This window comes from Galleria mellonella, unplaced genomic scaffold, assembly GCF_026898425.1.
Source record: "Galleria mellonella isolate WM207_F2 unplaced genomic scaffold, CSIRO_AGI_GalMel_v1 utg173, whole genome shotgun sequence".
Classification (NCBI taxonomy): Eukaryota; Metazoa; Arthropoda; class Insecta; order Lepidoptera; family Pyralidae; genus Galleria; species Galleria mellonella.
This window is the reverse complement of record NW_026442016.1, coordinates 2,807,604-2,821,305: the sequence shown is the minus strand read 5'-3', so window position 1 is coordinate 2,821,305 and position 13,702 is coordinate 2,807,604. Positions and strand designations below refer to the sequence as shown.

The 13,702-nt window shown below is 31.7% G+C and overlaps 1 protein-coding gene across 1 annotated transcript in view; it reads left to right on the top strand.

Moving 5' to 3' along the window:
* Nucleotides 1-4,021: 4,021 nt before the first annotated feature.
* LOC113515637 (nuclear factor NF-kappa-B p110 subunit) overlaps nucleotides 4,022-13,702 on the top strand; it is a 49,495-nt gene continuing 39,814 nt past the window's right edge. The window contains exons 1-4 of the mRNA XM_052893440.1: nucleotides 4,022-4,426; nucleotides 11,123-11,265; nucleotides 11,747-11,892; nucleotides 13,312-13,411. Coding sequence (XP_052749400.1) covers nucleotides 4,249-4,426; nucleotides 11,123-11,265; nucleotides 11,747-11,892; nucleotides 13,312-13,411 — 567 coding nt within the window. The 5' untranslated portion in view covers nucleotides 4,022-4,248. The remainder of the gene's footprint in view (nucleotides 4,427-11,122; nucleotides 11,266-11,746; nucleotides 11,893-13,311; nucleotides 13,412-13,702) is intronic.

Here is a 13,702-nt window from a genome sequence, read left to right as displayed (position 1 = left end):
GACTATCGTCATAGTGCTACAGTCTGAATGGCAATACAATTACCGTTTATGATATTAATAAGCTATACGCTGAAAAGCGTATTTACCAACTCTGAGGGGTAAAAATTTTGAAAGAAAATAATAATATAATTAAATGTTTCTAACTCAAGTAATGCCTGCGTGTTAATATTTGAAGCTACGGTGGCCGAATGTCATCAAGCTAGCTGTACTCTAGTAATTTATCTTTATAAAAAGATAGTTCTTCCACTCTGATCATCTAAACAGGCCAAATCCTATATGCATTGATGTATCGGTAATTTTTTTTTTACAGCTATAAATTATAAAGATATTGGGTTTAAACTTTAGATACTCTTTATTGTTTCCTCAAAAAGATTTCCTACAGTAATAAATTTATTATAGATAATTACAAACAATTACAAGAAATGCTCACAGTGAGAAAACAATGGGCGACCATACCCCTTAGAGCAATCTCTTAGATACTTGAGGAGATCCCCCAACAATTTTTATTGCAATAGAAGGAACCAAAAAGGTTTTTTAATTATAGTTGTGTTCTAAGTGATTACCGACTTTTAAAATCCACGCATACGAAGTTAGGTCATGTAGCTATAAATAGAAACTAATGTATTTATTTATTGGTTACCAACTAAGAGAGTTTGATAGTTTCCCAATTCGTACTAGCCAGTCTTTTTTTTTTACAACACAGGGGGCAAGCGAGCATGCGGCTCACCTGATGGTAAGTGACTACCGCCGCCCATGATCATCCACAACACCAAAACACGGGTTATTTATAATTTTACTACACAACACGGCAAACGCGTCAAAGGCACTTATCATGTAAGGTGACCAACTATACTCATTTACTGAGTTTTGTACTCTTTTTTCGCAAACTACTCTTTTCAAATCCTGTACTCTAAAAGTACTTATTTGTATAATTTTATACTTATTTGTATTTATAAAATATTTTTTTAGATTATTTTATTTCAATTTATTAATTAAATATTTACTAACAATCTCTGAAGAAATTCGAAGAGTAAATTTATATTTAAATGAAGAAATGGAACGATGAGTAAATAGAACTTGACAAAAGATGGGTGGAAATCTTTCGGCATTTTAGAGTAGAACATATCTCACATGAAAATTTAAAAGTTTTAATAGAAATTCCATATGTTGTCCAGGCACTAATGCTGCTGTTGAAGGGGTATTTTCATTAGGGAATGATTATTGGAGCAGTGTGAAATCGCAACTTTCTGTAAAAACATTATCTGCCAACTTAACAGTCAAATTTAATATGCAAAATGAAAATTGTTTAGATGTGGCTACGTTATTAGACGAACATTCTGGTTTACCAAAAAAAATCCACTCCGAAGAAAAATATGTTTTTAAAAGGAAATAAAGTTTTTATCTTTTTTTTTCACCTATGAAATACTTGCAAAGTGTATTTTTTTTTAAACAAAAAATAGTTGGTCACCTCATTATCATGATAAAATTACCCTACCTTTCAGAAGAAAAAGGAACTGCTAGTAATCAGCTCTGTCTGCAATACACCCTATTATATCGACCTACATTTGGTTCACTTTGGAAACCATCGAGGTTAATTCTTGTAAAATTCATCACGATCGGTCAACTAACATGCTTCAGGGTGGGTATTGCATTTTCACCCATCAAAAATTTTTTTTCTTAACTCGCAGCAAACAGTAGATATATACTCTCAAAATTCTATTGAAAGATTAGTGTAAACCAATACCTATAGATGAGGGGGAAAAGCGATTGTTAGTAATGGAAACTGAGAATCCCATTGCTAGCAATATACCCAACCAGGTTGACCTCCTCGCGGTTTCCCCTGGAAACTGGTATCATGGGCGAAACAGTATACTTTGTTATGTCCATGGTACTGCTCATGTCTATAGTCGACGGTTCCACTTTCCATCAGGTGGGCCGTCAGCTTGTTTGCATTCTAAGTTATATAAAAAAAAACTATCATGGTTAATTCCTGACGAATTCATCATGATGGGCTATCTGGCCTGTTTTCATTCTCATCTTTCACCCTTCACTGGTGCTCCGCCAGCGTATCCCGTTAGCGCAGGCGGGGTTACAATACCATTTTCATCCATAAAAAAAACTATAGATGCTAGCTTGCAATATATATATTTATAATTATATTTAATTATATTATGTACTATTTGTAACAATGATGATGCTTTCGTATGTGGGGATTTTTGTGACTCATAGGTCATTGGTTATTCCCCGACTTCTTACATTTGCAACGTCATAAGTTTAGCGACCGTGATAATCACAATGATACCATGTTCAACAGAATTACCCCATTTTTCAGTATTTATATTAATAAAAAAACAAATTGATAATGTCATTCATGGATCTACCTACTAGAAATCTGTAAACAATTGGCGAGAATCATAAATAAAACAAATTAAGCTTTTGTAAATGAAATTCAGATTACATATACATAATTACTTAGTCGAGCATGTGCAATCCAAATACAACTGAAATTGGAAGAAAAATCTACAAAATTACATATGTAACACTTACCTGCACTTGTGCAAAAGCATTTAAAAAAAAATATAGAAAAATATTATATTCAGGCCAAGTAAAGTTTTAAATATCCACGAATTGAAATGAATAAGAAGACATAACACACAGTTTTATCTAATCTAGTAAATTAATGAGGGTTTCTATTATATATAGTACATAACTGACAGTTATTATACTTAGTTATATTATTCAATGATATTATACTTCATTTATTTTTTGGTAAAAACATACTTATTATTGTACTATAAAAATACTCAGATCAATACAATCAATAGTTGGTTTTTATCGGAAAATAGTACCAGTGTCCTACGCACATAAACAGGAGCTTGTACATCACAGAATATACTGTAACACTCTTAAGGTCCATTGTTGCGTACTGACATATTATGTCTATAATTTCACTGCTATATGACATCCACGATAATACTATTCTATTTTCTATGCTTCTCTAAAATATACTATTTACAATGAAAGTTTCATATTCACTAACTTGCAATTTTACATTAAATATTAAATTTTATCGAAACTTGCACTTTTAACATCTGAGTAATAAGGTTTATAAAAAGGCAGTATAAAATATTTCATTTGGTGTAATAATTTATTTTTTTATGTTTTGTTCCTATGTTAACTAAATACATTGAAGACACTGAACATACAAATATAAATCTACCATTAAAACACATTAGTTTCGTATTGACTTTGATGTTTACCAATGGAGAGATTGACTTTCTAAATCTAAATCATAATTAAAAATTATATTACGTTTTTTATAAAAGATATTATGCAAGTTCTATGATTATATATGTGGCTCATTACGAGAAGCTTATTTAGAATAGAAGTTTGTCCTAATTGAAAATTTATCCCATTTTATTTTCATATTTACGATTATTTTGTTATTGTTATTTATTTTTGCTAAAAATAAATTACAGAAACAATGAAATAACATTATTTTTTTAAGATAAACATCCACTTTCTCAATACATATCAACGAGTACAAAGAAAGGGTAAAGAATCAATGGGTGAGTAAGTAAGCAACATGATTGAGGTAATACTAGGCACGATTCTGGTGTGTCTTTTCTTTAAACTTATCTCTTAAATTATATTTAAATTTAATAATTTCGCGAAATTTCTACTTTGTGGACCATCATAAATTAAATTTATAATAATGTAATCTATATATATTTACAGATTAAATACATTTTTACTTTATCTTTTTTATACCAAGAAGGTGGCAAACAAGCATACAGCCTGTCTGATGGTAAACGGTTACTGTATATATTTAAAAAAAAATTATTAGAAACTTAGTTTATATTGGTTCATAAAACAAAGATTTCGCTGTGGTATCAAATTTAAAGTTTAGAGAATGGCGCTTCAGTATCGGCTCCTCTCAAAATCAGCAATGAGGAATTTATGATTTTAAATTACAGTAACACTGAATTTGCATTGTAGTTCTGAATATAATTTTGTCTTGTGCTAAAAATTTATTTTCAAATTTATTAAATTATTTCAAATTAAAGGAAATTATATTTTCTTGTTTAAAAGCTGTTGTGAATAGAATACAAAATTTAATAACAAGTTGACGGATTGTATTTATTGCAAAATTTACTTAATATGTGATTGTGACAAAGGACTTAGTTTGACTAGTTATCTGTGTTATATTTAAAATTATTTGGTATTGTGATTTATAAAGTGCAAACCATGTCAGCTATTGGTAGTGACCAAGATACTGAATCGTCCAACTTTGGATCTCCATCTCCACAGTCGAAAAATATACATATCGACTCCCCTTATAGTTCACCGTCGCAACAAGTTCCTCAGTTAGCATTTTCATTGAATGAATTATCTTGCACAGATAAAAATTTCAGCATGCATTTCGGTAAGTAAATATACTTTTTGTAATTATTTTAGTTAGTTAAATCCTTTTTTAATAACTAATATGTACTATGTGTATCTACGTGTGCAAAAAAATATTATTTAGAGATACTTATTCTAATAAATAACTTAAATGGACTATAAACATAATCATATTACTGCGTAAATATGTATACCTAATATGAATTTCTCAATTATTTAATTTTTTTGATTAGTAACCGTTTAGAAATATTACCTTTTGAATCATTATGATTGAAACACTATGTAAAAATGAATTAATTTTATTTTTTTTATTTTCTTGATATAAAATAGTATAATAATGATTTAACAGGAAAATTAAGGTTATCTGTCAAATGCTATCTTTAGTGCATTAGGAATTTTTTGTACTAATTTTTATTGTGATTTGTAATAAAATAGGTAGACAAAGTTGTTGAAGTTGCTTTTGTCCATTAATTTGAATATGTAACAGTTTATCATTTTGATACTGAATAATTTATACCAATGTTTGTTTACATTTCTAGCTTACTTCAAAAATGAGGTTTCTTTTATGTTTTTTGTGTAAAGTATGTTATAAAATAGCTACCCAATTATTTTTTAAACATGAATTTACCATTTCTTTTGTAGGCAATTATAATTTAGTTATTACATACTGTGAAATATTTCATTTGACAGCTACAATATAAATAAAAAAAATGCAGCTAAAAATATACAAATCCAAATTTCTTCTCACTTTATGATTGGTTAATAGATTGAGCAGTCAAATAGGTATTTTATTTTTTAAACCATTCAGGTGACAAACAAGCATATATCCCCATTTTCCCTTATTGAAAAATAACAAAATAACGATGTGTTTGCTCTAAGCTATTGGTATTTTCTTACATATGCTTATTCCTGGTTTTTATCTTTGTTGAATAGCTTAAGAGACCAATATAAGGACAGATTTTCACTAACAGTGTCTGTTCAAATAGATTGATAGAGAAGAGCAAGTTTTCATTGCATATTGTCATATACTGTGCTTGAGGGTATAATCAAGTTTTTTTTATACCACTGAGGTGGTAAACAAGCATACGGCCCACCTGATGGTGAGTGGTTACCGTAGCCTATGAACACCTGCAATACTAGAGGTATTACGTGTGTGTTGCGACCCTGAAGAAACCTCTTTATAAACCTCGTTATAAATATCTAGTCTATTTATATGATATACTGGTGAGTGAACATGTGTATTCTTCATATTTAAGGAATGCTAAATTCCTTGCCCAGTATGACATTAGTGGTGTTGAGAAATCATTTTCACTCTTCATTACATGAAATTGCAGAATTTTTTAAATTTTACAACCAAAATCAGGAGGAAGGGGAAAAGTTTAAGATTACATTGTTTATTTGAGGAAATTAACAATTCACTGTAACTTTAAAGATATTGGATGCACTTTGTATGATCGTTTAGTCTGGGATTCAGAACACAGATCTTCAAAGAAAGATGTTACAACAATCTAGTTTAACATTTGTATCAACTTGCTATATGGTATTATCTCATAAATTTATTAATAGTGATGTAGTTTAATACTTATTCCAGAAATTAGAATATTTAATATAGATTTTTAAGAACCAATGGATGTTAATAAAATTTCATACAAAAAGAGAGAGGTTGTCTTCTAAACCTCAAGGAAAAGCTTACCATAGAATAAAAACAGAAGTGAGTGGTGGTTGTGGTAAAAAAAAACATAAAAGTGAGTGTTGATTTAAGTGCTCAAAATGCAATTTGTGGGGGCAAACAAGTCATATTGATCTCAATATCTTATTTTACACAAATAAACTATCTGGTTTGTTTGATTAAAAATATTGATAATGGTAGTATATTGAAGTGAATTTGCAATGGTCTGTATAAAGATTGAAAAGAAGACAAAAGGAAATATAATCCTTTTTCATAAACATTGTTATTAACAATGTTGAAGTTGATTTAGTATTGATGCATTTTCATAATTAAGTGAACCAATAGCCACACATATGGAAAGGAATATTACCTATTATGGAAAAATATAGTGTTCCATTAAAAATATGGAGGAAGATATTTTAGGTAAACTGATAGTACCTGATCAGTATAATGGTTATAATAAGAATTTACCTCTGATTATATAAAAGGACACTGACTGAGTTTAATGTGAAGAAATTGGTTTAATGATTTTAATATTTAATTGCTAGAAATAAATAACATTAAGATGGATGCAGCAAACACTATTTTTTTTTATGGGTGAAAATGGAATGGTAACCCTGCCCGCACCAACGTAATACGCCGGCGGAGCACCAGTGAAGGGTGATAGATGAGAATGAAAACAGGCCAGTTAGCCCATCATGATGAATTCATCAAGAATTAACCATTATACTAGTTTCCAGGGGTCTGCGAGGAGGTCGACCTGGTTGGGTATATTGCTAGCAATGGGATTTTCAGTCCCCTTTACTAACAATCCCTTTTCCCCCGCAGCAGACACTATTAGGGTACTTAAAAATATAGAAACATTTTTAAAGAAGGTTTAGGTAATTAATTATACAGGACCAGTGAGGAACATCACGCCAAAGGGAAGTGGTCAAAATTAATCAAGATGGTTTCCAGGTGGAAACACATGGAGGTCGACCTGATAGCTAATATAGGCTGACATTCAATGGAGCTGTTAGATCCTCATTATGAATAATCCCTTCTCCCCTACTATGGCAGTTTAGGAATCTGAATGTTCAATGCAAATGTGGATAGAGGCGGCCAGAAAGACCTAGGCTAACCTATTATGATCAGATTTGGGGGGGAAAGGGATTGTTAGCAATGGAGTTTGACATCTCCATTCCTAGCGATATGCCCTATTAGGTCGACCTCTATGTGGTTCTCCCTGGAAACCATCATGCACAATTCTTGTTGTATTCATCATGATGGGCTAACTGACCTGCTTCATCCTTACCTATCATCTCTCACTGGTGCACCGCCAGCGTATACCGTTAGCGCAGGCGGAGTTATCATTCCATTATCATCCATTAAAAATTATGATCAGAGAAACCATGTTCAGAGAAACCATCTTTTTGAAAAAAGTCTCTGGAAATGATGTGAATATATAAAAGTTGCCTAAATAAATACGTATTTAAGGAATATATATCCACCTACTTAATAAAATTTAAATTTAAACTATAATTTCATCCCACCCATCTGGACTAGTGGCGGTCCTCCACCGTGCGTTTTTCAAGGCACTTTTTCCCACGCACAACCACTCTTTGAAATCAACTTCCAGCAGCAGTATTTCCGAACCGATATGACAACATAACCTTCAAGAAAAGAGCATATTCCTTTATAAAAGGCCGGCAGCTTACCTGCAATGTTGTAGGTGTTGTGGGTGACCATGCGCGGCGGTAGTCACCATCAGGTGAGCCGCATGCTCTTTTGCCTTCTGTGTTGTAAAAAAAAAAGAACCGGAAATATTTCCATTCTTTTAGACAATATTAGGCATTTACTAACTGAAAAATCTATACTGGGGCCTGTTGCTTATGTTCAGGGACTGTGTATAAAAATACCCATTAATTACCAAAATATTTATCTTTATCAGCTATGGACAAAATATGTAATAACTTGTATTTTTTTTTTTATATAATATTGGCCTGGGACAATGAGTTGTCCAGTTTACAGAGAAACATCCATATATATAGACTTGGTGTAATATAATAGTAACCTTCCGCTGTCAATAGTATGCAAGTGTGCCCACCCCAGAATTGGCTGTTGTCAATCCTTTGATGTTAGCTAAGTTTACAGTTATTTACAAAGATATAATCTGAGAGTAAAAAGAGTCATTTTAAGGAGCCAGCCCTCTGTGGAAAGCAATCTTAAGTACGCCAATGAAATTATCAGAAGTGGAGCATATGCATTATCAATAAATAATAATAATAATACTTTAATTAGCTATGATTTTGGGTATAAAACATTAGATCTTATAAATTAAAAGTACCTTACCAAATCTACTTACATAAAATGTGCAAATATTAAAAAGAAATACAATTACAAATTTTTAGTAGCATTAAAAAACTAAGAATAAATTTTACGTACAACATCAATATTAATTTATTTTATTTAATAATAAAATAATATTAGTTAAAATAAATCTATATAAATTTCAGACCGACTATCAAGAATCTCTAGTCCCATTTTAGATTTTAGTAGTCTCATAGCATAGTGTCTTTGTTTTTTGCGTCTTTAGTGTATCCCCATAAAAAACTAGTCCTGGGGCGTCAGAAAAATTACTGAATAATTCCGTTTCTGCATCTTTATCATTTCATTAGATTCCGGTAGATTATCACCACTGTAGCACTTGTTTTAATGTGTATAACATTAAAATTTTGCAAAAGAATTTTAATCATGTTTGAATAAGTGAAGTTTCGTTTTTTTTTGCTTGTTATTAATTGAAAATATTTTGAAAAAGTAATGTTTTTTTAGTATACCCGTAGCTAATACTTATGATAACAAAGTTCAATCACCAGAGGGAGACTTTGTACAAAAGTCGATTGTTTGGGTACCTCTGTCCCATTCGTGTTTCAACCGTGAAGCAGTTGTGTTTGCATGGCTGTGTTTCGGTTTGAAGGGTGGGATATGGCGTGAATTTACTGGGTACAGAGGAATAACACCCGAGTCCTCAGGAATTGCAACGCAAGGGGGTATCATGGGCGAAACAGTATACTCTGTTATGTCCATGGTACTGCTCATGTTTATAGGCGACGGTTACCACTTTCCATCAGGTGGACAGGTGACCTGTTTGCCATTCTAAGTTGTATAAAAAAAAAAACGATGTTCTGTGTGCTGTTTGGATGACCTAAGTGTGAAGGTCAACTTCCATCAACCGAATCCCAATCTGATTCGAAATAATAGATCTCAATATTTTACTGCACTAGACAATGGCCCTGCCTTGTAGTTCTGGCATAGAATAGGCTACCCCTTCCTATCCCGTGGGCGTCTTTAACATCTTAAAAAATTGTGCTAGTTAGGAATACGAGTATCGTTCTATTTTTCCTATAATATTTACTTATATCTTTATAAATCGTAACTATGATCTATTGGATATAAAAATAAATATTTGAAAGGGACGGATCGACGAAGTCACGCCATAAGGGTTCCTATGTACTATTTGGTACGGAACCCTGAAAGCAGTATGAAAAAACTGCGTGACTGCAAGCGACGGTTGGGGGCCGTGAGCAGTTTTCCGAGTTATACTCGTACACCTTCACAAAACTAACCCGTCTCCGCTGTATTGCATATATACGCCCGTTCCTGAACTAAAGTTGCTAATAAATAATTTTCTGTCTATATCTAGTAATACGCCATTGCAACTTCTGCTTTTCATAGCAACTTCCAAGTAGTCAAACCTTGTTCATTAGTAGTGTGACCGAATACGCTTTGTATTTTATTTTGACGATACCCGTGTATGATGTGGCCTTGTGTATGAAACGTAATGGCTTGTTCTAAGAATTTGATTTTATTTTGGTGCCATAATGTGTTTGTATTATATGCAGTAGAACAGAACGAAGTATTAAGTTTTATTATAGTCCAAACACTTATTGAATTATTTCATAAATTTCTTTGTATAGAAAGAATAGTAGGATTTTTTGAGTTACTACTAAAAAACGAAGCACAAAATTAGATATGCAATTGGTTATCAAATCTAGTAAATGGTTGGACTACAGAGTTTATATACCTACTTATTAAACCTTATATGAAAGTGCTTCCATTATACACCTGTATACGTTCCACTGTAGTAAAAATATATTTATATATTTAAAATATATTTTTTGTCCTTTTTTGTAATACATATCTCCTAGGAAGAAAATTGTCGTATCTCTTTTATCTATTCCCATATTTTTTTTAACTTTTGTTTACATAAAGGAGGCGTATATGTAGGTACATTAAATGGTCATTTACATTCCCATTGGTTAAACTGATAAAGTTTTTTGTACGGAACCGATAAGTACTTAAGTACGTGACTAAATACATAGGCGATAGATGATATTATAGATTTTGAGTAAAAATAAAGTAAAACTGATAACGGTATTGTAAATATTTCGAAAGTTATTTAATTTTAGTGGTATTTTATTCCAAACATAACACATACTATTGACGAAAAATAAAGAGTATTGTTTTCTTATTATAATTTATGAAAAATATATTACACCTAATTTTATGTAATCGTAAAAGTAGATATCTAAGTACATCTCTTTTTACGATTACATAAAATTGTGTTTACGTGCTGATGATAAATAACGATTGATAAGAGTATATGCATAATTTTGTCACCTTTTATAATTTGTTTCATTTATGTATGTATAAATGAAGTATCATTCTTTAAATATGTTTTAAATATTTACTCTGTTATGTCCATGGTACTGCTCATATCTATAGGCGACGGTTACCACTTTCCATCAGGTGGGCTGTCAGCTTGTTTGCCATTCTAAGTTGTATAAAGCATTATAACAGCAATTATAAAATTAAAATGTATGAATTGTATAATTGAATTTAAATAAATAATTAGTAGATACATATAAAGTTTGTACATACTAATATTTGTGAAAGAAGAAGAAGAACCGGCGAGGCGTGTTATTAAAGTTAATACCCGACATTCGGTTCTCTCTGTTTACCCTGTAAAAGATTTGGCGTGAACATGATTAACGTATGTTTTTTTTGTAGAACTGCGACCATTTCTCCGTATCGTCGAACAACCTCAAGACTACTTTAGATTCCGATACAAGAGTGAAATGGTCGGAACACATGGGTGCCTACTCGGGAAATCTTATGTGACGAATAAATCCAAAAAGCACCCTACAATCGAGGTAATATCACTTAATTTTAACTTTTACAATTTCACACTGCGTATTTTATATTTTATAAGAGACAGGAATTAATGCGATCATTTAGATAAACTACGATGACATGAATTATCTCAATGATTCGACCATGTGTTTTTTTTAATAGATGATAATGGTAACACCGCCTGCATTATCAGCTTACGCTGGCCGGGCAACAGTGAGGGATGATAGGTGAAAATAAAAAGCAGATCAGTTAGCCCATCTTGATGAATAAACCTCGATTTTAGCATAATGGTTTTCAGGGGGACCACGTGGAGGTCGATCTGACAGAGTACGTTACTAGTAATTTGTTTGGTAGATACATTACATCGGCCGTGGTTGCTTAATGTTTATTTACTGTAGGCTTTTGAAAGGAACAATAAGAACAATACGCAGTAATCCTTAGGTTCTTAAGTCCCACGTTACATATGGATGCTTGAATGAATTAATAAATTTTCTTTTACAGCTGGTCAATTATACGGGACGGGCAATAATAAGATGTCGGTTAGCCCAACACGATAGTGATAAGGAACACCCCCATAAGCTCCTCGAAGATGAACAAGACAGAGATGTGAGCTACGAAGTGCCCGAACATGGCAGCTACAAAGTCGGGTGAGCTATGTTTTTATATGAACGTTTCAAGGGCACAGATAATACATACCTGTAGTAACCCGATTTTAAATTTGACCTTTCATTTAAGTTCCTTTCTATTCAATAAATATAAAATTATATAATTAATATGGGGTAGATAGTCGTCTTGTTAGCTATTTTTACAAGTGACATCTAATATATAAAATTCTCGTGTCACGGTGTTTGTTACCAAACTCCTCCGAAACGGCTTTACCGATTTTTATGAAATTTTGTGTGCATATTGGGTAGGTCTGAGAATTGGCCAACATCTATTTTTCATACCCCTCAATGATAAGGGTGACCCACCCCTAAAATTATTTTTTTTAATTTTTGACAATTTTTTTTTATTTTAATTTTATTATGATTAAGCATTGAAAAATACATACAGCTTCAAATTTTTACCTTTTTACGATCAACCCCTGTTTTTTAATAGCGATTTTTATATTCCGAAGAAGGGTTGCAAGATGGCAGTCAAAAATAATAATTGTAGTACGAGAAATTTTTCCCTACAACGCTTCATTCCTCTTTTAATCATAATTACATCCTAACACACTTATAATGTTAGCTATTTTTTAAAAAACTATTTTCTAGAAATAATGTATATGGCAAAACAACGTTGCAGGGTCAGCTAGTATATCGATATAAATTGACTACAAACTAGCATGTTAAACATTTTACTAGCAATTTTTAAAATTATTGAATCTATTTCTAACTGAAAAAGTTTTCAATTCGGATGCATTTTTTTATGTGAATGTTACGTAATGTCTTCTCCAATAGGTTTTGTAATGGGCACGGTTAGCTCCCACGTTGATCTTGTATTAATCTATTTATTATAATTATCTATCTATCTATCTAATCTATTAACGATCTAAGCCACCAAATTGAGAAGCAAACGTAAAATTTGATTGTTACGAAATAAAATCTACTAATATTTCCATCTACTTGTACGAGTAGACACCAATTCCATATTTTGAACCGATTTCAAAAACAGGAGAAGATTCTCGATTCGGTTGCATTTTTATTTTTATGTTCATTTTTAACTCCGTCAGTTATAAACAGATTTTGAAAGTTCCTTTTTTAATTGAAAGGACATATTTTCAGATTGCTCCCATAAAATTTTTATCAAAATTGGTTCAGAAGTTTAGTTTTTAAATCAAAATAATTTATTTTACAACGTTAAATTTTTTTATAGAACAATCCTAAACACGTGAATGAAAGAAAAAGTCTTAAACAATATTTGTTATGATAAAATAAATTATTCAACCTATTATTATTATGAATCTAGAACCTAGATTAATAAAATAGATTCTAGGCTATTCTCCAGATTTAATTCAAATCCTAACAGTCGTCGGGCGACTCAAATCTTGTTCTTTCTCTTGCTGATTTCTTTCTTTTTGGCAGGTTCGCGGGCATGGGAATTATCCATACAGCGAAGAAAGATGTCCCCGGATTGTTGTACAATAAGTATGCGTCACAAAATAGTACAATGAGTTCTAGAGAGGTGAGTTCTCTGTGCTTTTTTTAAGTGACTGTCGTGACTACATGGTACCTTACTGGAACTCACAAAACGCTTGATGTTGCATTCTTAATTTAAATAATTTCATGATAATGTGTACTAAATGTCTCGTTCGGGGAGAAAGGGATTGTTAGCAATGGAGTTGATAGCCCCATTGCTAGCAATATGCCTTATTAGGTCGACCTCCACGTGGTTTCCCCTGGAAACCATCGTAAACAATTCTTGTTGAATTCGTCACGATGGGCTAACTGACCTGCTTCATACTTACCTATCGTC